General features: G+C 37.1%; 4 protein-coding genes and 1 long non-coding RNA gene across 5 annotated transcripts; 3 read left to right on the top strand and 2 right to left on the bottom strand.

Moving 5' to 3' along the window:
- The first annotated feature begins 4,884 nt into the window (after positions 1–4,884).
- On the top strand, positions 4,885–8,893 carry LOC145224128 (uncharacterized). The gene is made up of 3 exons (XR_013859569.1): positions 4,885–5,082; positions 5,349–5,488; positions 7,123–8,893. It is a non-coding gene; the product is annotated as an uncharacterized LOC145224128 (long non-coding RNA).
- A 1,687-nt stretch (positions 8,894–10,580) lies between these two features.
- Positions 10,581–13,144, bottom strand: LOC145225216 (uncharacterized). The gene is made up of 4 exons (XM_080091901.1): positions 13,013–13,144; positions 12,241–12,407; positions 11,480–11,630; positions 10,581–10,918 (listed from the first exon to the last, which is right to left on the bottom strand). The coding sequence occupies exons 1-4, from the start codon at positions 13,071–13,073 to the stop codon at positions 10,764–10,766; spliced, it is 534 nt and encodes a 177-aa protein (XP_079948027.1). The 5' UTR covers positions 13,074–13,144; the 3' UTR covers positions 10,581–10,763.
- LOC145225217 (uncharacterized) lies at positions 13,143–15,092 on the bottom strand. Its single transcript, XM_080091902.1, has 2 exons — positions 14,222–15,092; positions 13,143–13,876 (listed from the first exon to the last, which is right to left on the bottom strand). The coding sequence occupies exons 1-2, from the start codon at positions 14,478–14,480 to the stop codon at positions 13,707–13,709; spliced, it is 429 nt and encodes a 142-aa protein (XP_079948028.1). The 5' UTR covers positions 14,481–15,092; the 3' UTR covers positions 13,143–13,706.
- A 202-nt stretch (positions 15,093–15,294) lies between these two features.
- Positions 15,295–17,055, top strand: LOC145223751 (uncharacterized). Its single transcript, XM_080090143.1, has 4 exons — positions 15,295–15,434; positions 16,182–16,578; positions 16,636–16,744; positions 16,808–17,055. Exons 1-4 carry the CDS (start codon positions 15,295–15,297, stop codon positions 17,053–17,055), a joined length of 894 nt encoding a protein of 297 aa, XP_079946269.1.
- Positions 17,056–17,950: 895 nt separating this feature from the next.
- Positions 17,951–20,138, top strand: LOC145224948 (uncharacterized). Its single transcript, XM_080091581.1, has 6 exons — positions 17,951–18,009; positions 18,083–18,263; positions 18,342–18,431; positions 18,543–18,672; positions 18,738–18,815; positions 18,901–20,138. Exons 2-6 carry the CDS (start codon positions 18,083–18,085, stop codon positions 19,151–19,153), a joined length of 732 nt encoding a protein of 243 aa, XP_079947707.1. The 5' UTR covers positions 17,951–18,009; the 3' UTR covers positions 19,154–20,138.
- Positions 20,139–22,325: the final 2,187 nt, after the last annotated feature.

The following is a 22,325-nucleotide window of genomic DNA, read 5'->3' as shown; positions in this document are numbered from 1 at the left end:
CTGTCCACGTGGTGTGTATTTTGTTGTCAACAATTCGTTTATAAATACGAGTAACAGGATTCATTAGATAAATGAATTGTGTATGTTGCAATTTGATTTCTGACTGCAATGTTGTCTAGGTATTGGTCTGTGTTGTGTTTCCTAATATTTATAAAATTGCTTTTGGTAAGAAATATAAAGTAAAGTTCTCGAGATGTGCAAGGCATTTCAAACATATGCAAAAATATTTTGAAACAAATTTTCTTCAAGGCACACTTGGAAATTACTCGCGATGCTTTGGTTTATTGCAGTACGCAGGTTGAAATATCTAAGTAACAGAAGCGAATATTAATCATACTATCAACCTAACTTTTTAATATAGCACACCTTGTTTGTCCCTCAAATACAAACTGCTGTCTATCTAAACAAGTGCGTACTTCTTTCTCAGGTGTCGACAGTCCTTTTTTAGCTTTGACTTGTCTATATATACTACCTTGCAAAACAATATCAGGAATAAACATGATGTTTAAAAAGTTCGCAGCGATGAAGAGATGCCAAACCTGCTTTTTCGCTTTATAATCAACCTAGATTTTCGAGAGTAATAGCGTTGGAAGTTTCTTCGAAAACACCAGTGAAAAACGTTTGCAAAAAAAACCTAGGCCAAAAGAAAATGAGTAACATATATTAATAAAACCGTGTCAACAATAGAGTACAATAAACAGTTTTGCATCAACAATGTGTTGATGTAATCTTTTAAACTTTCAAACCTACAAAAAACGTACCACCAGATCATACGCGATGTGACTCATCATTATGATTTGTAATCTTGACTTTACTAACGAGCGTTTAAGCATTAATGGCTGTGTTTTCCCACCAGAAATGCCCTAAATTTGTTGAACAGCCATTGTCTATAGGACCTTAAGAATTCGAAAGACTTGCTAATACAGATTTGTTTGCAATAATGTCTTCGCATTGGCGTTTCGATCTTATACGGTCAGTGTTTTGTAACCAGCTGCACTATTAAGACCATAGATCGCGTGTATGGAGAAAATTTATTCCATTATAACAGCAATAAAATTTCCGTTGAGAGTTACTGGTGTTAAACAGCGCTGTATCACATAGGTCATTGTTTGGAATATAACTTACAGCACTGATAGATTAAAGCAAAAATACAGCCAATGTTTTGCTGGCAATGACCTACCGCCCTAACAATGTAGTTGTTCGTATTTTTGTATCAACAGAAATGTGCAGTAAAATAACTCTCATTTTTCCAAATTGTACAAGCAATTTCTCTGAAGATGCACGTTATATTAGTGTACTACATATATTTTCTGTTTAAAAAGTAAAATAGCTATAAAAAATCGTTCAGCTGACAAAAGGATTCTAAATGACAAAATCAAACAAAAATAATGGAGAAAAAATTGAATAGAATTATTTTCTAGTTTTGTAGAGTATTAACTTTTTTCAAAGTTAAATTTGCTTGTAATAGAGTGTCATTGCAAAAACTACTAGGATGAAACTAAAAATTTCGGAAAATCTCTTTGGTGAATTATTTTTAGTAATTGTTTGGCGTTTCTTGTGCGTTGCTCATGAGAGTTTGCAAACCGAAGTGACGACAATGTGATGACTATAGACTATAAGCATCCGGGTTGTACTCTGCTTGTGCTAAAACGCAGCAAAACAAGTATCATTGCGAAACATTTGCCTTCACCGACGTAATATATTTTGTGCAATATTTTTTAAGGGCGGGAAAAAAATAATGGAATTAGAAATTTTTACCAAATTGTTCAGCTAAATCAACGGATTATGTTAAAAATATATCTACGCTTTCAGCTTACTACGAGATATGATATTATAATTCCTTTACATCAGTGATGTATAAACTAAAAACATGGGGACACTTTTCCATTGGTGAACTAAGGACTTGTGATGCAGCCGTCATAGCGAAAATTTTACCACCCTGCTTTAAAGATTCTTATTGGTGATTTATTCCTAGTTCTTTTTAATTTTGCCCCGAGATTCGGATTTGTTGTCAATAGTATTAATTTGACTTAAACTAACGAGAGCATCATTTTTTACTCGGTATACCTAACCTTGTTGAACATGCTTTTATACTGAATGAAAAAAATCTTCTTTATGTTTTTATACCTTTAGCAACATTGCTTATCAATGCAACCGACCGACGACAGCTAAATAATGCCGGTTAACTATTTTCTTTGTTTGCAATTTGTAAATGTTGCACAGACCCTCATTATTCGTGCGGTATGAAAATATACATACGGCATTTTTTGCAAAAAGACAATCAAACAATCTTGTTGGCTATAAAATGATGGATCATTGTCATTCAATAAAGGCCATTGTTTAGCAATGGAGACAGTCGATTCTCAATTCTACTCGATTCTAAAAACTTATTTAGTGGCACAAACTGACGCCAAATACAATTATAGAATTACTTCAACCGCTTCGCGGTCCCCCCAAAATTGCCTCATGGACCCCTGAGGGGCCGCGGACCCCAGTTTGGGAACCGCTGCTCTAAACAATTTACACCAGTTAGTGTTTGATTTCTAAAAAAACTGTGCTTATATCAGATGAATTTCACCTCCTTATTTTACCCCTACTCTACAAATATTAAAACGATCACCTATGAGGTCACACATAAGTGACGTCACGAAAGTAAGTGGTGAAACTCTAATTAGACTATACAAAACGTCAAAGAACCCATTCGGTATAGTCACCCGCAGGTTAAGAGCCACTGCTCCAAACGATTGTTTGAGTGCTAGTCTGCAGCTACAACAATAGTTTAAATTATGTTTGTGTCAATGTAGTACGATTACGACGTAGGAATTCCTAACACTGTTGAATATACAGTAGTCCTATACTTACTTAACAGCAGAACACATTGCTTTAACGCTTCCAGTTCTTCCATAAGCACGAAACTGAACATATCCGATAGGTAGAGGTTTTACTCTTGGTGACAGCATCGAGTTAGCCACTGAATCGTTTCCGATGGAAAATTCAACTGATGCTGAAAGTACGTCGTTATAGAAACAATTCGGTCCTGAAGTGACATAAAGTGTCGGAAGGCTTCAATTTTTTAATGCAAGTTAGATTTAAACAAATTGACATAGAAAAATTGATAGTTGGTTATAATTAGCAACAAGTCACAAATGTAAAAATGCTATAATTGTACTGGATTTGTTGCTAGCAAAACAATTTGTGTCGGCTGTTGGTAAAGTTTCTTACAAAAGGTTGCATCCGAAATAATTTCCAATATTTTGTAGGTGGAAGCGTTGACCTCTGATTCTGGTATCAAGGCCCGTTTACACTATGCGTACCGCGCTCGCTCAAACGTAAGTTTGTTTGCTTCATTTTTTCTGTCTGGTTTCGCGCTTGATTGATTTCGGGCACAACCGTGACAAGTGACAAGTGGCAATTTTTTGTTATGACCCTCACCCTGCAAAACTACAACACCACCGCTAGATGACGTAGCTTTCCATTTTTATTGCTGTTTTTGCCATTGCGCATTCAGACTAGGGTATGTAAATACTAGGGCCAACTTGGCTACACTAAAACGCTGAGTATTGCGGGATATTGCGGGAGATGGCGGGATATCGTGAAAACCGCAAAATATCGGGTTAAATTGCTGACGGTTAGTGCTATTAAGGTTGGAGTGAGGTTTTATGCTAGAAAATCATTTTAAAATTTCCGGCGGAAACATTCCCGGGCCGAGGGGGACTTCCCGCCCAAGCATTTTTGCCGAATGTCAGGAAACAGCTGAAAAAGTTTTAGACAGGAACATTTTTTGATTATTTAAAACTTTATCTCAACCTTAATAGCACTGTTACGAATAATGTTATTAATTCCTTTATTGCACTGTTTTACCACTTGTTTTGTTTGTTGTTTTGTAACTATATGTTGTTCGTTTCTCATAATATAAAAAATGGTTCATTGCACAGTTTGGTTACTGCTTTGATTTGTTGCTTCGTCAATATACTGTCATACGGTATTCATTTCCGGTATGTCACACATCATAATACCTTTGTTTATTTGTTTTCTGTGCCGGCACTACGTTTGTTTGTTGATGCGTCACTGTATGTTTTTCATCTTCTTTGTTTTTGTTTCACCTGTGGTTTGTTTTAATTAGTTATAACAGTTTTATTTTATTTTATTGTTTTTCTTATTCGTTTCGATTGCAACCCACCGCGTTACCTTGGCATTCCAGCGCGTTGCCCTAATTATAAACACCTTACGGACTCTTCTCAGTTAGCCTTTCGAATAACTGGTATTTTTTCTCGTGGCAGGCTCACTCACGTGAGGGCTGTGAAAACTGCGATCCGGCAGACTTGCTTGGTCGGCCTTTGTAGAACGTGTTTGTTTTACTTGGAGAAATTTTATTACCGTTTTGTCCGTTTTTCTTACCCTGTTTTTAAGTGCAACGTTAGCCCAATTTTGTTACTGTGCGCATTTTAGTTCGCTTTTATTACAAGAACAAAGGCCAGATTACTTATTGTATATTGTGTCGCAAAAGCATTAAGAGTAGCGCGCGGTCTATTTACTGGTTTCACCGGCTAGCCGTTAAGAGCAGCGTCTTGGACCTTAGGCGCAGAAACAGTGGCGCTACAGCACTAACCGTCAGCAATTTAACCCGATATTCCGCGGTTTCCGTGACGTCCCGCAATCTCCCTCGTTTGGTAATTCGCGCCATCAAAACCCTTTCCCGCAGTTTTTCGCAGTAGAATGGACTGTGACGTAATTCAATTTCATTCCTCTCGCACTGTGACGTAATTCAATTTCATACAAAGTTTGAGTTGTTCAGCAAGACTCCATTCAATATATTATTTAGGCTGAACCTCAGTAAAAGTATATCGTGCATGTTGATCTGTTTTCAAACTGCTTTTAGGCATTTTCAGTAAAGGTAAACAAAATCAAATAATCTATCAGTGATCTACATCCTAGTTAGGTTTAAATACAACATTGAAACAATAATGCCTGAAGCAGAAGAATGCTTTCCCAGAGGGAGAGCCCCTAAACTGCAATTAGAAGTGGAAAGAAAAAAGAAATTGGAATTTGATCAACCGGATAAACTTTTCCGAGAGGTCTACTGTAAATCTACTAAGACTTTTTTATAATATATATATATATATATTGATTATAATCAGATACAAGTTTAAACAATATTGAAGCCATGTGGGACACACTTTATTTAAAGCTGTGTAATATTTGGTTTTATTTTCAGGCACCCCTGGGCAGATTATAATAGTAATTCTCTAAATTTTTATGTGGGTTGTATTAACTCTATACGTTTAAGCTGTGTTGCAGTTTTCAACTTTCGTCAAGCACCACTTTACCTATTTTGCTTTGTTACACAGGCGCCGTCATAAACGAAAGACCAAAAGGAAGAAAACGAAAGAATGAGATTGAAGAGGCTGGATATTCGAAAGTGGAACAAAATGAAATTGAAGATGAAGAACGCCTTAAACTGAAAGGAATTGATTTTCTTCAATACTTGGTATTGTAAAAATTGTAAAATATTTTCAATCAATTGTGACTTTTAGTTGGATTTACCCAATTTTTTACCCGGGTTGCCCCGATGTGCTAAAATTTTGTACAGTTGTTTGTGGGGCGTTTCTTGTATATAATTTAAGCTCAATCAGCCTAGTGGTTACCTTAACAGGACAAAATATGTATTAAGTAAATTGTTAAATAGGATATAGAACATATAAATTGTCAGCATTTTTTTGAAAGTCACCTCTATAGTTTAGATTTGGGTAAATAAGGGAGATGCGGAACCATTGGGACAAAATTCAGTTTTTCATGACTATTTCTTTGAGTTCGAAAGAAAAATTGCCATTGAGCACCTGTACTAATACTACACGTTTTAACACACTTACACAAGGGCAAAACTTTCTTATTTGGAAATGAGTTGGCAGGATATTCCGTTTTAAAAATTACAAAAAATATGGCTCAAAGGTCCTTACCCTTGGGGACCATTGAGCCTCGCATAAAGGACCTTTGGGCTAGTATTTTTATGTGATATTGGACCATTAAACCAAGTATGAGGGAGCTTGTTAAGTGTTGTGTTTGAAAGTAGAACAATTTTATTGAAAAAGAAATCTAATATTAATCACAAGAAAGAAATACAACCAGCCATCGATAGCTTTAAAGGCCCACAAATACAAGAAATCACAGTTCACAAGTCATAACTGCTTAAGTTAAGGGTTGATGTAGATTTCGCCTCTTTGATGTATCTTTGCAAAGTTGCACGAGGAATGTTGTTGCTGAAAGCGGCTTCTCCGGTGCTACATTTTTTATCAAAAACCTCTAGAACAGCTTTTCTCAAGCTAGAGTCAGTATAATGTCTATACTTTTCTTTGTTTATTTTTATTTTTTGAAAGTAGGCATTTGATATAGGTTATATGATTTCCTAGACTAATATCAGACACTATTAATATAACAATTTGTTTGTGTAAAGGTTTTTGACAGTTTAATATGCAACAAAAATACATAGGCCTAACACAAAATTTCATACTTAAAACCCACAAGCACAACGCATGTATTAACGCTATTAAGGTGTAAAGTCAAAGGACCTTTGGGCCATGCCCAATGGTCCTGTGAACAACTGGCTCAATGGTCCTGTATTGCCCCCATTACGAACTTATCTGACTGAACTACGTTACACAGATCAACTTAAGACATACTAATGCTCATCTAACGCTACAACTAACTAACTAATATCCTGCAAACTTTGTGTTTTAACTAGCTTTCTCTTACAAAGAAATTACAAAAATGTAAAGGAGCAAAATATTTACTTTCAAGCTGCGAAAACTTAGTTCTGCTCACAGTTTCTTTTGTAAGTGACTGACCTTCTTGTTGTTACAGCTTTAAAACTATTGCAACACAAGTACTTTAACGTATGACTGAGAACTTGCTACAGTGGCCAGTTTGAAAGAAACGCATGATGGCCCAAAGGTCCTTCATGCCCAATGGTCCCGCATCTCCCCTACAACTTGCTTACAAATATACTCACTTTTGTTAGTAAAATATACCGTCCTAAAACTAAAATCTATATTATATTTTCGAATCGCGACCTGAATTTATTTTTTATATGAGGATTTGAATTTATATGTGTGTGATCTATTACAGATGATAAAATAATTTCGGATGCTGGAGAAATGGAAACAATCGATTCCTTATTCAAGCGAAGGCGTACAAAACAATAAAAGAAACAACTTAATGATTTATGACATTGCCTGCATTCTGGTTTTTATTTCATAAAATGGTGCCAGTGTTTGGTTAACTAGTGTACATTCTACCTTAACATGTTCACAGTCACACAATCTGTACCTGCCACCACAGGTTGTGCACCCCTGGAGTTTTTTGAGCTAAATTTGATGACACATTCGCCAGATATGTGTTGACAGCAGGCCATTAAAATTGAAACTAAAATGAACTAGCCCTTCATGTTCAAATAGAATTATTTTTAAAAATATAAAACATGCCGCTTTTTACGCCTGTATGGGCCATTATTTTCTTTCACTATTAAAGTCATAGATGTGATGACATTTTCGCAAAGTTGCCCCGGTTGAAAAAAACAAGTGACAATCAGTCTAGCATTTGATTTTTGCGACTTTTTTCAGGTGTCGGTGACTCTCATTTCAACCAATCAGACGCCACTAGGTTAAATGTCGCTCAAGTTTTATGCTTACGGAAACACAAGTGACCGAGACAGGCTCAAAACCGCTAATTTTTTGACACAAGGCGGTCTCGCTAGCTACTCGGCCATCTTGGCGATTGATCACCCCAGTGCCAAACCGTGCATCTGCTCTACGTTGAAAACTAAAAGAAACAGCATAATAATAATCATCATAATGGCTAAATACTTTTCCTGTTACAGTGATGTGCCCAAAGAATGATTTCAAACCACTTTAAATTTGTAAACGTTTCATTTTGTGACCATATTTCAATAACTTACCGTTCTGAGGAGCAGATTCATTTGGCTGCAAAAAAAATATGTGTTAGAAAAATGTGGATTTTTCAACCAGAACACTCTTTCAACCGTACCTGACTTGGAAACGGATTTTTTGAAAAATCCTCCGTCTGATCCAAGGCCGAAAGTTATGTTTCCATTTGATTTAATGATAGTTTTAAGCTTAATGTTTTCTTCGGGCTCTTTTAATTGTATAAGAGCCAGAGAATGGTCAACGTGAGACCTTCCATACAAATTCAGAATTTCTTTTGTTTCATCTATGCACATTACCCATTGCGGACATTTTGCCAGTTTTAATTTTGTTGCTGTGCATCCCGAACTAAAAAAAAATCAACAGTTTTAACACAGCTTCCAGCTTTCATTACCTGACCAGGAAAAAAAAGAAAAAAAATGAGAGAAATGTAACTCAAACGGTGATTTGTGCAAAACCGTTGCAAAATACTATCTGGCATGCTAACTGTCAAATGGGTTTTTATCTGTTTTAAACGCCAGTTCATATAGCAGATCCGGCTGTTCTTATTGTGATTTCATGTTTAGGACATACTTACATCGCCACTGAACATATTATTATGTTTTCTATGTTTCACGCCAGTAGCCTTAACTTACTTGTAAGGCTCAATGTTGTGCAACCTGGTGACATTATCTATCACACAATCGGTGCTTATGATGTCACAACCTTGGCATTGTTTTATTGGTATCACGTCTTGTAAGCGAGGTCGCCTCGTGTTTATTAGTGACTGAAACTTACAGCGTCTGCATGCGTTTTTTAACTGGTCAGTTATGTTTGTCTTTTGTGTAACGAACAGGAAAATTATGCTGTTTAAAAACTAAATCGGCCAATGCGTGACTTGTATATTTAGTGGCCGGTAAGCACATGTTTAAACCTTGTTGTTAGCCTTTTGGATTCGAATTTCCGATAATAAAAGACAGCGCAACACATACAAATACTTAGAGTTTTTCATGCATCAAAATAGTTTGAGCTTAAAAAAAACCTGATCGGGATTCGTCCCTGGGAGTAGCCTGGACCTTTAAAAAAACACTTCACAGTTAGTCTGCCAGATAAGAACTAAGATTGAGCGATGAGAAACAACAGCTTTTACGTTACATTGAAAAACATTTTTTCTGGTTTGACCACAAAGTATGAATTGCTGTTAACAGCCTTGCCCCATTAGGTGGCTTTCTAATATCGCCCAGTGCGGTGACCTCAAAAATGAAAGAAATGTAACTCACTAAACGGTGGTTTGTGCAAAACCGTTGCAAAATACTATGTGGCAGACTAATTGTTAAACGGGTTTTATTAAACGCCAGTTCATATAACAGATCCGGCTGTTCTTATTCTGATTTATTGTTTAGGACATACAAATACTTAAAGTTTTTCATGCATCGAAATAGTTTGAGCTTTACAAACAAAGTTAGATCGTGAAAGGATCGCGACACCGTATTGGTCCAGTTTGAACTACCTGTATTGTATTACGGGGTTTGCAATGGCTTGCGCCTGAAAGCCCTAAGTAGACAGCAATGTGTGTTCTGATGTACAAAAGAATACTTGAAGCATACGAAGTGTTTTAGCTGACAGGCACCATTGGTATTATTGGTATTGCTGAAGTAATATATGTACATTGTCTGCATCTTGTTTCAACACAGTGTATCGAAAAGAACGCTAGAGACTCGCGTTAGGTTCATAATACGCGTTCAGAACAATTGGATATAGCGGCATCGTTACACAATAAGCGACACAACTGTATTGATCCGGTTTGAATCACCTGCATTGTGTTACGGTGCCAGCGCAGTTTACGACTGTAAACCTATAGGCCACAGTGTGTTATAATGTAGAAAAGAGGAAACCCGCTTGAAACATTGAAGGGATTTAGCATATTTTAATAACAGACACAATGTACATAATCTTTCCAGTCTGAAATCTGGGGACTGTGTTAGAATTTTTAACAATGCTAATAAGACGTGGTCCATTTGCGGCCAAGTGCTCCGACTTGTTGCACCCAGATCTTATTTGGTAAAATCCAAAGATGGTGCATTGTATATCACCAGAAGGTGAATCTTCAACCAATGCCGTGCTTCCCCGTAGGTCGAACAGAAATATTGTTTTGAACGCTGAAGAGGAAGAATGAACGTTTTCTGTGGGACCAGGTTATATTTCACTGATCATAATTTGTCAATCTTAATAAAAATTGAAACCTTTCTTGTAGATATTCAGGACCAACTATGATTTCAATCCGAAAAGAAGATTAGTATTAAGAGAACAAAAGGGCTAAGGAAATAATCTGTAATGTGGACGGCTTTTTGTTGTTCATGTTGTTTGTGTTATACATTAATTTTGACAACAAGCAATAAAAACATTTATGTCTTAATGGTACTTAAACCTTTCTGGGCCAATTCAGGCTTCATTTATACCGAACATTGGGCCGAGTTTCGGAATTTTGCTTTCAAGTTCGGGCTTAATTTCCTGGCCGCTTCCTACTGTGAGAAAGAGAATTTAAATTTCACATCATAATCAACAGACTCAAAGCGATATAAGCTTGACTGTATTGCATTTAAATTACAGACACAATGAAATACTTTTTCTGAATAAGTAATTTTCTGAATACAAAGGAATTAATTAAAGCATTCATTGTCTAAAACGTGGTAGACAAGTTACCAATTTTTTTTCAAAAATCAAACTTTAAATTGCAAACAAACGCTGCAAAGTTTTTTTTCTTCCACAAGCTGTTAAAACCAACATTCATACATGTTAAGCTTTTTTGACAAGGGTATACGATTTTTAAATTGCATGACAATTCATTTACAGACGAATTTGCTTCGCCTTTGGATCTTGAGCCAGTTTTACCCATACGAAGTACACAGCTCCGATAATTACAGCAGCCAGAAGAACAAACATCACAATGAGGAAGATGTTGTCAGTTGCTTCATTTACTTCTTCTCTGTCTCCTGCAGTGTCTGCGAAAAATTAGATGTTTAACGCGGATATAACGATATATGAGAGAAAGCTTATCCACGATATGCACCAGTAGTGGCCAATATTGGGGCTAATCATACATCACAGTACGCTAGACCAGCAAGAAGCGTTATACCGAATCAAATATGATAAGAGATCCCATCTAATAAGGGTTAACCTAAATACTGGTGGACATGGACAAGAAAAAAATGAACTTCTTATGGGTTTGAGGGCATAAATGCAGTTTTGGGGAACAATGCGTTTGGATCTAAATACCACATTGGTAATTAAAACTGGGGATTAGATTTAGGGACCCATCTACCTTTTTTTAAAAAAACGAACTGATTGTGGAAATGAAATTATCAATACAGAAAATACACTCGGGGACTTTTACGGCGCATTAAGTGGAGCTACATTTCACTCCACAAGGGTGTCGTAATAAGTTTCCCCATACACAATTGCAAAACGAGCTAAACGAATTTAATTTATTTCGTTGCTACCATGGACAAGAAAAAACTTCGTAGTTAAGTTTCGGTTATACATGAATCGTAAGCCCGACTTACATTGTTGTACAATAAACGACACAGGTTCCGATGTGAGGTTTGTGACACAATATATGTAACCAGACAAGCTTTTGGCGATAACCGGAAAAGATAAGCCTCCACCTTCTAACGTTCCAGCCAATGTACCATTGTCGTCGGATCCCTCGTAAATCTAAATTAAACAGAATGAGGTTATTGTTCAAAATTTACATATTAAAGGCAATTAGTTTATTTAGGAGTTATCACCGAGTCCAAACGTCTAAATAACCCAAACCTGAACTTTTATCAAAGATATCCCGTTTGAATAAACCACTTCAAAAATACGACAGAAATGTTGCCGAGTACAGAGTGAGGCCTGAAGTGAGCCCCTTTTTGGTTAAAATCAAAGTCAGAATTTGCTCTAAGAACAACTTGGTTTTAAACATAACTCCAAAGCAAAAAAAAAATCTACAACATTCCAACAGAATTTGTAATCTATGGATTCGAAACAAGCGATAATTCGTGTTAAAATAGTTAAAAAATGTTGGTTCGTTACTCAAGTCGAATCGAGGTAAACATGTTATATGAGCATATGTGTGAAAACGAATACATGCAGCTCATTCATATAAACTGTTTTGCTGGATAAACTACCGACGAAAGAAATTAACCAACAGCTAGCAATACGATGCAGGCAGCTCGACAGAAGATTCATTATGTGCACAACGTCCGCTCTAGATTTAAAAAAGAAAAACACCAAAAAATCTTATGTACTAAATTTAAAGGCTATAATTGTAAGACTTTACCTTACAAAAGTTGTCTGCAGCAAGCTTTCCACTTCGAAAATACGCAATCAAACTTGTGGCACCCGATTGGAGGGTGAAACGTCGAGTCCATGTGGTACAGTGAGGTAAAATGGTTACAACGACGTGACTTGCGGTTAAATCCCCTCCGTGACACTGACCGTCCGACACTTAACATGAAATTCACCATTAGAAACAAAATCAATGTATTAAATGATAAGCTGCAGACAGTGCACATTGCAGCTGGTGACGAGAGATCGGCCGCATTGGCTAGTGTAGCCATCCAACGGCACTCCAGTTTGCTTGGAGTAACAGGGTAAAAACCCATGCCTCTGCTAGTCTGTGCGATGCCACAACTGGGCATACACCAAAGAGTAAGCTGGGTGGCACATTGGTCAAGTAACTACTTGGGAACCAAAGTGAAGTCGGCTTAGTGTCACAGTATCAATGTAAAGGCACCCAGCACACTGGAGTGCCTTTGAATGGCTACACTAGCCAATGCGGCCGATCTCTCGTCACCAGCTGCACTGATAAAACCATATAGAATCGAAACTTTGCGTCGCTATTCTAGGTCTGGTGAATATTTTTACCAGTTTACAGGCACCATTTTTTACACCGAGCCTATAACTTACCCAAATTAGGTTTCATTTGATAAATTTCAGTAAAATGTCATCTAAGTCTATGAAGTTTGTAAGTTTTTTATGCCGCCACTAAAACAAGGTAGTTTCAAATGACTATGCTTTATTGCTTTTGTTATGTGCCGAAACTTACTTACCTCGATGTAATAAACTCATCAAACAGACAAAAAGGACAACCTTTACCGTCTTAATTGACATTTTTATCGTGTTTTTGGAAAAAAATACAACTGTTTTATACCATCAACTATATCTGGTAATATAAAAAACAAAACAATTATTCAAAATGCTACTTTAGTACTGTCTATATAACTTACAACTATATGTGTTTGCAAATAAACTAGTACATAAGCATATTTTTGCCTCCATGTTTGACATATTTATTTAATCTTTGTTGTGGCCGGCACGCTTGCTGAGTCAAGTGTGGCAACAGCTTTGTCAGCGGGTTTCTTTTTCTACATTATAAGACACTATGGGCTGATTGGGTTCACAGTCGTAAGCACCTATTCAAATGTGCTGATGCGTATTATGAACCCTACATGAGTCTCTAGCTTTCGTATTATTTTTGCTTCTCTTCTTGTTACAATCGCTCTACTTTTTTGAGTTGTATTCTCTCCACTCTTGCCCAACATGCTGTTTTCGTTGTTCTAATGATGTAAAGCTGTTTTGTGCTTCATGCTCACTTTCTTCTGCGTTCTGCTACGTCTGTTGTCTGGATGTCCTCTCCAGCTCTCCGTCCTCCGGTTTCCCGTGGTCATTCTCTCGCTCATCCAGATTATCCCGAGTATACACTGTGTAATTCTCGATCGGCAAATTATCTCCGCTTTGTTGTGGTCAGTACCAGTAGAGGCTGTAGGTGCTCGAATACTTGTTTGTGCCAAACAGGGCCGTTCTGACATCAGGGCTTACTATGACGTAGATAATGAAGACTAGAATCCCTTGGATGGCCATAAAGACGAAAGCGGTGTAGATATTTTGCAGATTAGCCGCCAAGCTGTTGTAACCTAAACGTACGTAAATAAGTTGTTAGCGAAAATTGCACACTGTGTACAGGCAGCTCTTAACGGTTGACTGCCCTGTGAACAAAACCCGTTTCAGCTAGGAATATATAACCCTAGTTTGGGTGATAAAAGAAAACACTGGGCGCAAAATAGGATTTTTCACCAGAACGTAGGTTGACTACTTAATATTAGTTGAAACATTGCCGTGAAAAGTTGGTTGGACTATCTAGTAAATGAACATGTGTTTTGGTGACAAAGCTGTTCCTAATACCAGACTCTGCCGTGATACATGCACATTTTGTGCATGTAAAAAACTACTTCGTCCCATGTCATAAAAAAAACACATACCTGGCATAAAAAATATAGCCCATGGAAGAATGAGGACCGCGCCCACCAGAAAGTGTTCAAGCCACATTTGAATCACGTGATCCATGTCGACGTCATCCATCGTCATGTTGATCGCTGCATGACGCAAAGAGGTGTGATTCGTCTCTTCACTATCAGGGCTACCGTCAGTAGAGCCAGCGAAATGGTGCAGATAAAAAAGCTTGCTATGGGAACTATCACCGTGGCAACAAGGATGGCGGTGTTGGCAGGGAGCCAGCATCGGTTGTAGCCGAATTGGCCAGAGTTCAAGTAGGTGATGGCAATGAGGAGAGGGATAACCCAACCGGCAAAGAGTTAGATTTTGAACACTCGTTGCCGGATGATGGTATGAATGGTGAAAAATTATTAAATTAAAAATTAGGTTTGCATGATATTGTTACCGAATTATTTCGACAGGCCTGATAAATCGATCGTATGCACCAAGCCTGCTTACTTAATTTGCTACCGGTCCAGAACCCTGCAATAACGGCTCACCACTAAAGCCAATTATACTCCCTCACACTGGTTTAGCTTATGGGCGCGACTTATATTTAAAACAATGTAAAAGCAAAGTTACACCGGGCACGTGGCAACCCACCATCTATACCAACACCAACACCACCACGTTTCACGGCGCCCAGAGAAAAGCCATATTATCGACTAGTGACGCCCTATTCAAAGCATGCGGAACAGGAAGGCACATTCCGTCGCAATCAACGCTTTCACAACTAATCACTCCTAAGGGGAAGCAGCGAGGGTGCCATAACACAAAAACGTAATTAAGGTGCCACAACGAAAAAGAACGAAAACAATAAGTGACGGTGACAAAAAATAACAAGCAAATAAAATTTCGCTACAATATTGTGCGACTGTAGCGACTCTGCCGACCCGCATTTATCAAAGCGTGTTAAATGTGCCCTTTTCTCGTGTTCTCTTTCTTCGCTTGTATGACACTTTGTATTTATTCATTCTATTTTGGACGTCGCGAAATAAACAGCTAACGCTCGCCACATTTGGTGACCCCGAAGCTTACAAACGGCATTTGTAAGAATACTATGTCTAATCCAGAAGAAGCCCAACAGCAACATGCAGTTACATTGAAATTGCCAACTTTTTGGACCTCCAATCCACGCGTATGGTTTCAACAGGCTGAAGCACAATTTGCCCTGAGAAGCATTACATCAGAAAGCACCAGGTATTTCTACGTGGTTGCAGCGCTTGATCACGAAACTGCAAAGAACTCTACTTCTATCAGTAGACATTTTTGAAGAAATTTTTTTTAAAACCACTTACCTTTGTGCAGCAAACTCAACGAACAGACAAAAAGAGCAAACTTTAGGAGTTGAAGTGACATTTTTGACAATTTTGTAATGATTAACTGTACTAACTATCAACGAAAATAACAAAAAATATGGTAACTCACAATGCGATCGAAGGTGCGTGTGGTGGCCACCCTAATGGACAAGTACAGTCAAAAATACTTCAATTACGTATACAGCTTTGAGCGTTTGTCTTTACTTTCAAACAATAATTTCGATGACCACATATAATTAATAAAAATTGCAACAAGTAGTATGTTAACTGACGTCAGCATTCAGTGCCGATCCAACCTTCCTGTGTTAATATTACGTCACATATTTGCAGCCACCCGATCCGTCTGATTTAGACGCTTGAAACTGTCGAATTCTGAGTAATCTCGGGCCTTGATGCTGTTGTATTATAACCTGTATTAGGGATTCTACGCTTAAAAGTCGCAACTTTAGCCTGTTTTGTGTAGGGTGGTTCCCGGTTTTGGATGGGCAGTTTCCCTAACTCTAAACCTAAAGGCTGCATTTCCGAATTACCTTCACCATCTAATGACAATTTTATCAATCTTCCACATATTCAGGCATACGTATTTCAGCTGTTAGTTTTTTCTTGGTCTTGCTATGCCTAGGTGAAGAAAAATATCGTCACTGTACAAAATAAAAAGTGTTAAAAAGAAGAAGTGCTTACTGTTTTGTAGCTCATATTTATCGCAAAATAGGCATGAATCCGATACTACGAAGAGTTCAGTTCAGGATGAAGTCAGTACTTTCCCTTGTGAACCTTCTTCTTATGCCGAAAAAAGATCCACTTTAAGTCTAAGGTGGAGGGAATTGGAAAAAGACCTCCTTAATGTTGAAATAGGCAATTTTCGTTATCCTGAAAGATGTGTCTGTTCACGATGTAAAATTAGCTTGGACTTTAAAACAGACGGGTTGAGATGCCAAGATTGTGGTTGGAATGCCTATTATTGTGTTTCATGCTGGGAGGAGGTCCATTGCTTTGTTCTATTCCATAGACCAGATGTTTGGCAGGTATGCTGTTTTCTTGATTTTGAATTTATTTAACATTTCATGCAAAATTTCATTTAGGACAACATGTTTGTCAAAAAAAAACTAAACGATGTTTGTTTGCATCGAAGTGATGGCCATCATTGCTCAACATTGCACAAAAAGAAACTAACTGTAATAGACAGTAAAGGTGATTTATCACAGTGCATTTAAAGCAATGACCTTTTCAAAATTGAATTTATATTGTTTATAGGATTTCAACACTTGGCAGTAGCAGAATTTTGCTCCTGTGAGCAGGAAAGTGCCACTCTTTTAAGGTACAATTTATGGCCATGCTCACCAGTTTCCCCAAAGGTAGCCGTGAGCATTAATTTAATGGAATTTATCCGTACCCTTAGTCTCGAACAACAGGTTTCCACTCATGGATTTTGCATTGCAATGACAATGTTGCATGAAAATACACCAGGATATAATTGTTTGGTAAATGTACATCTATGGTAGTCTTGAAAGGATAAACTTTTAAGCTGTTTAAACTTAGCAGATAAAAGACCTTTCGAAGATTTTGCTAAATGAAGTCCTTGAATCTTACAGACACCATGTCTATCAAATTCAAAACAACCTGCCCTCAATTTTACAAAATTTGAATGACAATGGGTCCCAATGTCCAGCGTGCAAAGGGGTAGTTGTTTTACTTGTTACCAAAAGATTAGCAAGTGGCATAGTTGGAAATTGATGAGGAAATTTAATACGTTTAGGATCCAACATGTGAAGATATGTATTGCTTTGATGGAAATTTTGGCTTAGTAAGAAGAAGGGCTGCTGGCAAAAGTAGTGCTTCTCCCCATCATAATGGCCTGTTTTTTGTTAATGAAGAGCAAGTGGATGGCTTTGTCAACAGCTATGCTCATGACACAGCATCAAAAACAGTAAAATCCAAATAAAAACACATTTAAGAACATATTTATCTAATCTGTGAGTACGTTTTTGTTTTTGTGTAGATGTGTAGTGATTTTAAAGCTGGAACCAAAATCCGCTCTGTCAACAAAATAGCTAAACTTGATGTAAAAGGAATTTTTGGTGTATGTTGTAAGCATGCATATCCGAAATTGTTTGTTGATATGAAACATGGGGAGAGGTTAGTAACTGCTTTATAATCATTTTGCTGTTTTTTTCAATGCTAGCCTGTCAATGCGCCCAGGCTAGGTTATCCAGTTTTCTGTTTGAAAAAAATTATGGAACAAAACAAAAATGCAGACATAAAGATATTTTATGATATAGCATGTAAACTACAGGAACACATAAAGGTATGTATGCCAGGGATGGGTTTTTCTTTTTTAACTACGAACCAGATATACTCATATATTGGTTTAGATTCGACTACCTGCATCAAATTTAAACAAGTTCATTTTTGCTGTGCCTATTTTTCATGGCTATGGTCATAATGTTGCATGCCAGGTAATGACCTGAGGTTTTACATGTAAAACAAAGTAAACAGTAATTCTAACACTCAAATTTAATTAAAATCCAGATGCAATACAGCCCTAGGCGAAAAGTTGGATTTGGACTAACAGAGGGAGAAACTGTTGAAAGACTTTGGTCATATCTACGGAAATTTGCCAAAATAACAAAAGAAATGAAACCAGAACATAGAATTGATTTACTAACTGATGCACTCCTACATTATGGAAGAAAAATAAAGTTTAACCTGGGTAGAACAATGTTTAAGTTGGTTAAGTATAATATGAAAAAATATGTAAAAATTTATTTATTAAAAAAACACTTTGCAGGGTCTATATTGGTTCAAAGGTTAAGTAATGCTAAAGTTGCATTGCATCAGGCTGAAGCTGAGCTCTCTCTGATGATGGAATCCTATCCAGGTCTGTATTTTTTTAAAACAACACTGAAGGTTATTTTTAACAGCATTTTAGTTGATATACTATAGCTTAATTTTGTCAATTTATTGATTTACCCAATACAAACTTTTACAGGAGGACTGTCTCTTTCAGAGGTAGAAAATGCTTCTAAATGCCCTTATGTCATCAGTGATGCATGCAAAGAGCTAAAACTTTCACACAAAGAGGAATATGCATTAAAAATGCACGATTTAAATGCAAACAGGTTTAAAATGGTTTTACTGCAGTTTGAACAATTATAAATAGCACTCAATTTTTCTTTGTTTACAGAATTCGTATTAATGCACTTGAAACTCAAGGAAATTCAGATTGTACAGAGGTCTTAGACTTGACAGGCCAGGTTGCCAGGTAGTATAAATTTAGCATATTACAGTTTTAGGAAAAACTTTAATTAGCCAAATATAACAGCACTATACTAATGCCTTTTGTACAGGTTAGAGAAACAACTTGAAGGATCAAGAAAAAAAGGAAGTGTTCAGAACTTAAGTTTGAAAGAACTAGACTTGTTACTAGTGACTGCAGCAGAAAAGAAAAGGCAGGAGTTGTTGGTTAAGTTGCAATGTCAGAACTTTGAACGCAGTTTCCTTTCAACTTTAATACGGAAGTATTCATGTAAGTTTTCAGATAGATTGGTTTACCAAATCATGTTGGAAACAAATACTAATCATAATTACAGCAGAAAATAGTATAGTAGAAGAATAGGGGATATTGCAGCCAAGTGAACAAACTATTCTTTTTGCCTCCTATAGCTGGACAAGCAATTTTTGACAAGATATCCAAAAATATGAAAAGGGTCACATTGGTAACAAAAAAGTTAATCAAGAAGTACAACACAATGTCAGGCATTGAAGTCACCAAATGCCCTGAAAGAGTAACACTTGCAGATATTTTTGTAAAGCCTAATGACATACCAAATGCTACACAGCAAGATTCTTTTCAAAAAATACTTGACAGATACTTTGTTATGGAAAGGTCAAAGGAAGAAATTGTCATAGTAAAAAGGGAAATGACTAGTGTATTACAGTTTAATGAGCAACTAATTTGTCAACTTGAGAGAGAAATTGTAATCAATGGTAATTTATCTTCCTACTTGATTTGCCAAAAATTTAAAGTTCAAAGCCTTGTGCAAAACTTAAGAGGCAGTTTCGCTGAACATCTTGAATTGCCTACTTCCTCAAACTCCCTTGAAACTCCTCAAATTATTCCTTTTTTGGAACCAGAATGTGCTGACTATTCAACGGATGAAAGTGATGATGAGGATTAATAGCTTGATTTGTAAAGTTAAATTGTAGTGCTGGTGTTCTTTTTTGTGTGTTTTGTGTTTTGTTTTTCAACTGTGATTTATGTTTAAGTAATTCTATTGCTCCAGTGCTTTTCGGTTAACTTTGAAATGTCCAAATAAGGTTTATACATGTGGTAGATTGCCTCGTTTATGGCAAAACGTTTTTTAAATGTTTAATATTCGTTTCATCAAAGCAAGTCAACCAATACGAAATATAGTTACAAATAAATGCAAGGCTTAAAGTGTAAACTGTAAAGCATTATTCGTTTGATTGCGATTGTTGCGTCACTGTCTGTCTGCTATGTTACTTTTTTGTTGGAAATTAAAGTTGGCGACCGCGCAATTAACTGTTTTACTATCTGTGTTCTATATGTTTCAATCATGCATTATTTTGGTCGCCTTCTTGTCAGAAAATTTCTAAATATGCGATTGTAAAGCTTTTGTGCAAATTTTAAATTCTCTCTGTAGTAAACGGTAGAGCTACTAACACCATAACGAGAATCACACACCCAAATGTGGTTAGTTGTATCTCCAAAAATGTTCACGGTTAGGGCTATTAGGATCGGAGTAAGGTATTAGCACTTAAAATTCAATAAAACTAACCCAAAAATTAGTTACTAATGCAAAAATTGTATGTAATTATTTCCCAACCCATTTATAGCCGCTAAGTAAAAATTCAGCTCTTTACGCCCCCTTGTGAAAGCGAAGTTCTGATTCTCGTTATGGTGTTAGTAGCTCTACCGGGCACGACCGCCCGAATCATTATTATTAATTGTCTGTGCGGCTAAGCCCAATCGACTACAAAACACGAACGGTTAAAGATAAAACGAAACGGTTTTCACTAGCCAATTTATAATTGCAGTCATCAACAGCTTGCAACGCTTCAGGTTACTTCAATGAGCGAATCAAAAATGAAAAGCGTGCATCGTCATGAAATGAAGGGCACGACCGCCTGAATTATTACTAGTTGTCTGTGCGGCTAAGCCCAATCGACTACAAAACACGAACGGTTAAAGATAAAACGAAACGGTTTTCACTAGCCAATTTATAATTGCAGTCATCAACAGCTTGCAACGCTTCAGGTTACTTCAATGAGCGAATCAAAAATGAAAAGCGTGCATCGTCATGAAATGAAGGGCACGACCGCCTGAATTATTACTAGTTGTCTGTGCGGCTAAGCCCAATCGACTACAAAACACGAACGGTTAAAGATAAAACGAAACGGTTTTCACTAGCCAATTTATAATTGCAGTCACCAACAGCTTGCAAAGTTTCAGGTTACTTCAATAAGCGAATCAAAAATGAAAAGCGTGCATCGTCATGAAATGAAGGGCACGACCGTCCGAATCATTATTATTAGTTGTCTGTGCGGCTAAGCCCAATCGACTACAAAACACGAACGGTTAAAGATAAAACGAAACGGTTTTCACTAGCCAATTTATAATTGCAGTCACCAACAGCTTGCAAAGTTTCAGGTTACTTCAATAAGCGAATCAAAAATGAAAAGCGTGCATCGTCATGAAATGAAGGGCACGACCGTCCGAATCATTATTATTAGTTGTCTGTGCGGCTAAGCCCAATCGACTACAAAACACGAACGGTTAAAGATAAAACGAAACGGTTTTCACTAGCCAATTTATAATTGCAGTCACCAATAGCTTGCAAAGTTTCAGGTTACTTCAATAAGCGAATCAAAAATGAGAAGCGTGCATCGTCATGAAATGAAGGGCACGACCGCCTGAATTATTACTAGTTGTCTGTGCGGCTAAGCCCAATCGACTACAAAACACGAACGGTTAAAGATAAAACGAAACGGTTTTCACTAGCCAATTTATAATTGCAGTCACCAATAGCTTGCAAAGTTTCAGGTTACTTCAATGAGCGAATCAAAAATGAGAAGCGTGCATCGTCATGAAATGAAGGGCACGACCGCCTGAATTATTACTAGTTGTCTGTGCGACTAAGCCCAATCGACTACAAAACACGAACCGTTAAAGATAAAACGAAACAGTTTTCACTAGCCAATTTATAATTGCAGTCACCAACAGCTTGCAAAGTTTCAGGTTACTTCAATGAGCGAATCAAAAATGAGAAGCGTGCATCGTCATGAAATGAAGGGCACGACCGCCTGAATTATTACTAGTTGTCTGTGCGGCTAAGCCCAATCGACTACAAAACACGAACGGTTAAAGATAAAACGAAACGGTTTTCACTAGCCAATTTATAATTGCAGTCACCAACAGCTTGCAAAGTTTCAGGTTACTTCAATAAGAGAATCAAAAATGAGAAGCGTGCATCGTCATGAAATGAAGGGCACGACCGCCTGAATTATTACTAGTTGTCTGTGCGGCTAAGCCCAATCGACTACAAAACACGTACGGTTAAAGATAGAACGACCGGCTCACACAAACAAACTGAGGTAAATTTAAACTAAAAAAACAGACACGCATTATGACTTATGGCAGGCCACTATTCTTTGCCAAACCAGGTATTTAAACTAATTGAACTGGCAATGTTGGGCGTTTTGATTTGTAACACTACAAGTTGTCAACAAATTTTATTCATTACCCTTCCTT

Source organism: Phallusia mammillata, chromosome 4 (genome assembly GCF_965637545.1).
Source record: "Phallusia mammillata chromosome 4, kaPhaMamm4.hap1.1, whole genome shotgun sequence".
Classification (NCBI taxonomy): domain Eukaryota; kingdom Metazoa; phylum Chordata; class Ascidiacea; order Phlebobranchia; family Ascidiidae; genus Phallusia; species Phallusia mammillata.
The sequence above is the reverse complement of the archived record's forward strand: the minus strand, read 5'-3'. Positions and strand labels throughout refer to the sequence as shown.

Bases quoted from the DNA above. Each gene is read 5' to 3' on its own strand.
- LOC145224948 (XM_080091581.1), top strand. From the start codon at position 18,083: ATGCAATACAGCCCTAGGCGAAAAGTTGGATTTGGACTAACAGAGGGA. The intron at 18,673-18,737 runs GTTTAAAATGGT...CTTTGTTTACAG, and splicing joins CACGATTTAAATGCAAACAG to AATTCGTATTAATGCACTTG. The intron at 18,816-18,900 runs GTAGTATAAATT...CCTTTTGTACAG, and splicing joins TTGACAGGCCAGGTTGCCAG to GTTAGAGAAACAACTTGAAG.
- LOC145223751 (XM_080090143.1), top strand. From the start codon at position 15,295: ATGTCTAATCCAGAAGAAGCCCAACAGCAACATGCAGTTACATTGAAA. The intron at 15,435-16,181 runs GTATTTCTACGT...GCCTAGGTGAAG, and splicing joins ATTACATCAGAAAGCACCAG to AAAAATATCGTCACTGTACA. The intron at 16,579-16,635 runs GTATGCTGTTTT...AATTTCATTTAG, and splicing joins ATAGACCAGATGTTTGGCAG to GACAACATGTTTGTCAAAAA.
- LOC145225217 (XM_080091902.1), bottom strand. From the start codon at position 14,480: ATGCTGGCTCCCTGCCAACACCGCCATCCTTGTTGCCACGGTGATAGT. The intron at 13,877-14,221 runs GTATGTGTTTTT...ACGTACGTTTAG, and splicing joins GGCTATATTTTTTATGCCAG to GTTACAACAGCTTGGCGGCT.
- LOC145225216 (XM_080091901.1), bottom strand. From the start codon at position 13,073: ATGTCAATTAAGACGGTAAAGGTTGTCCTTTTTGTCTGTTTGATGAGT. The intron at 11,631-12,240 runs GTAAAGTCTTAC...TGTTTAATTTAG, and splicing joins CTGCAGACAACTTTTGTAAG to ATTTACGAGGGATCCGACGA. The intron at 10,919-11,479 runs GTAAGTCGGGCT...AATTTTTCGCAG, and splicing joins GTCGTTTATTGTACAACAAT to ACACTGCAGGAGACAGAGAA.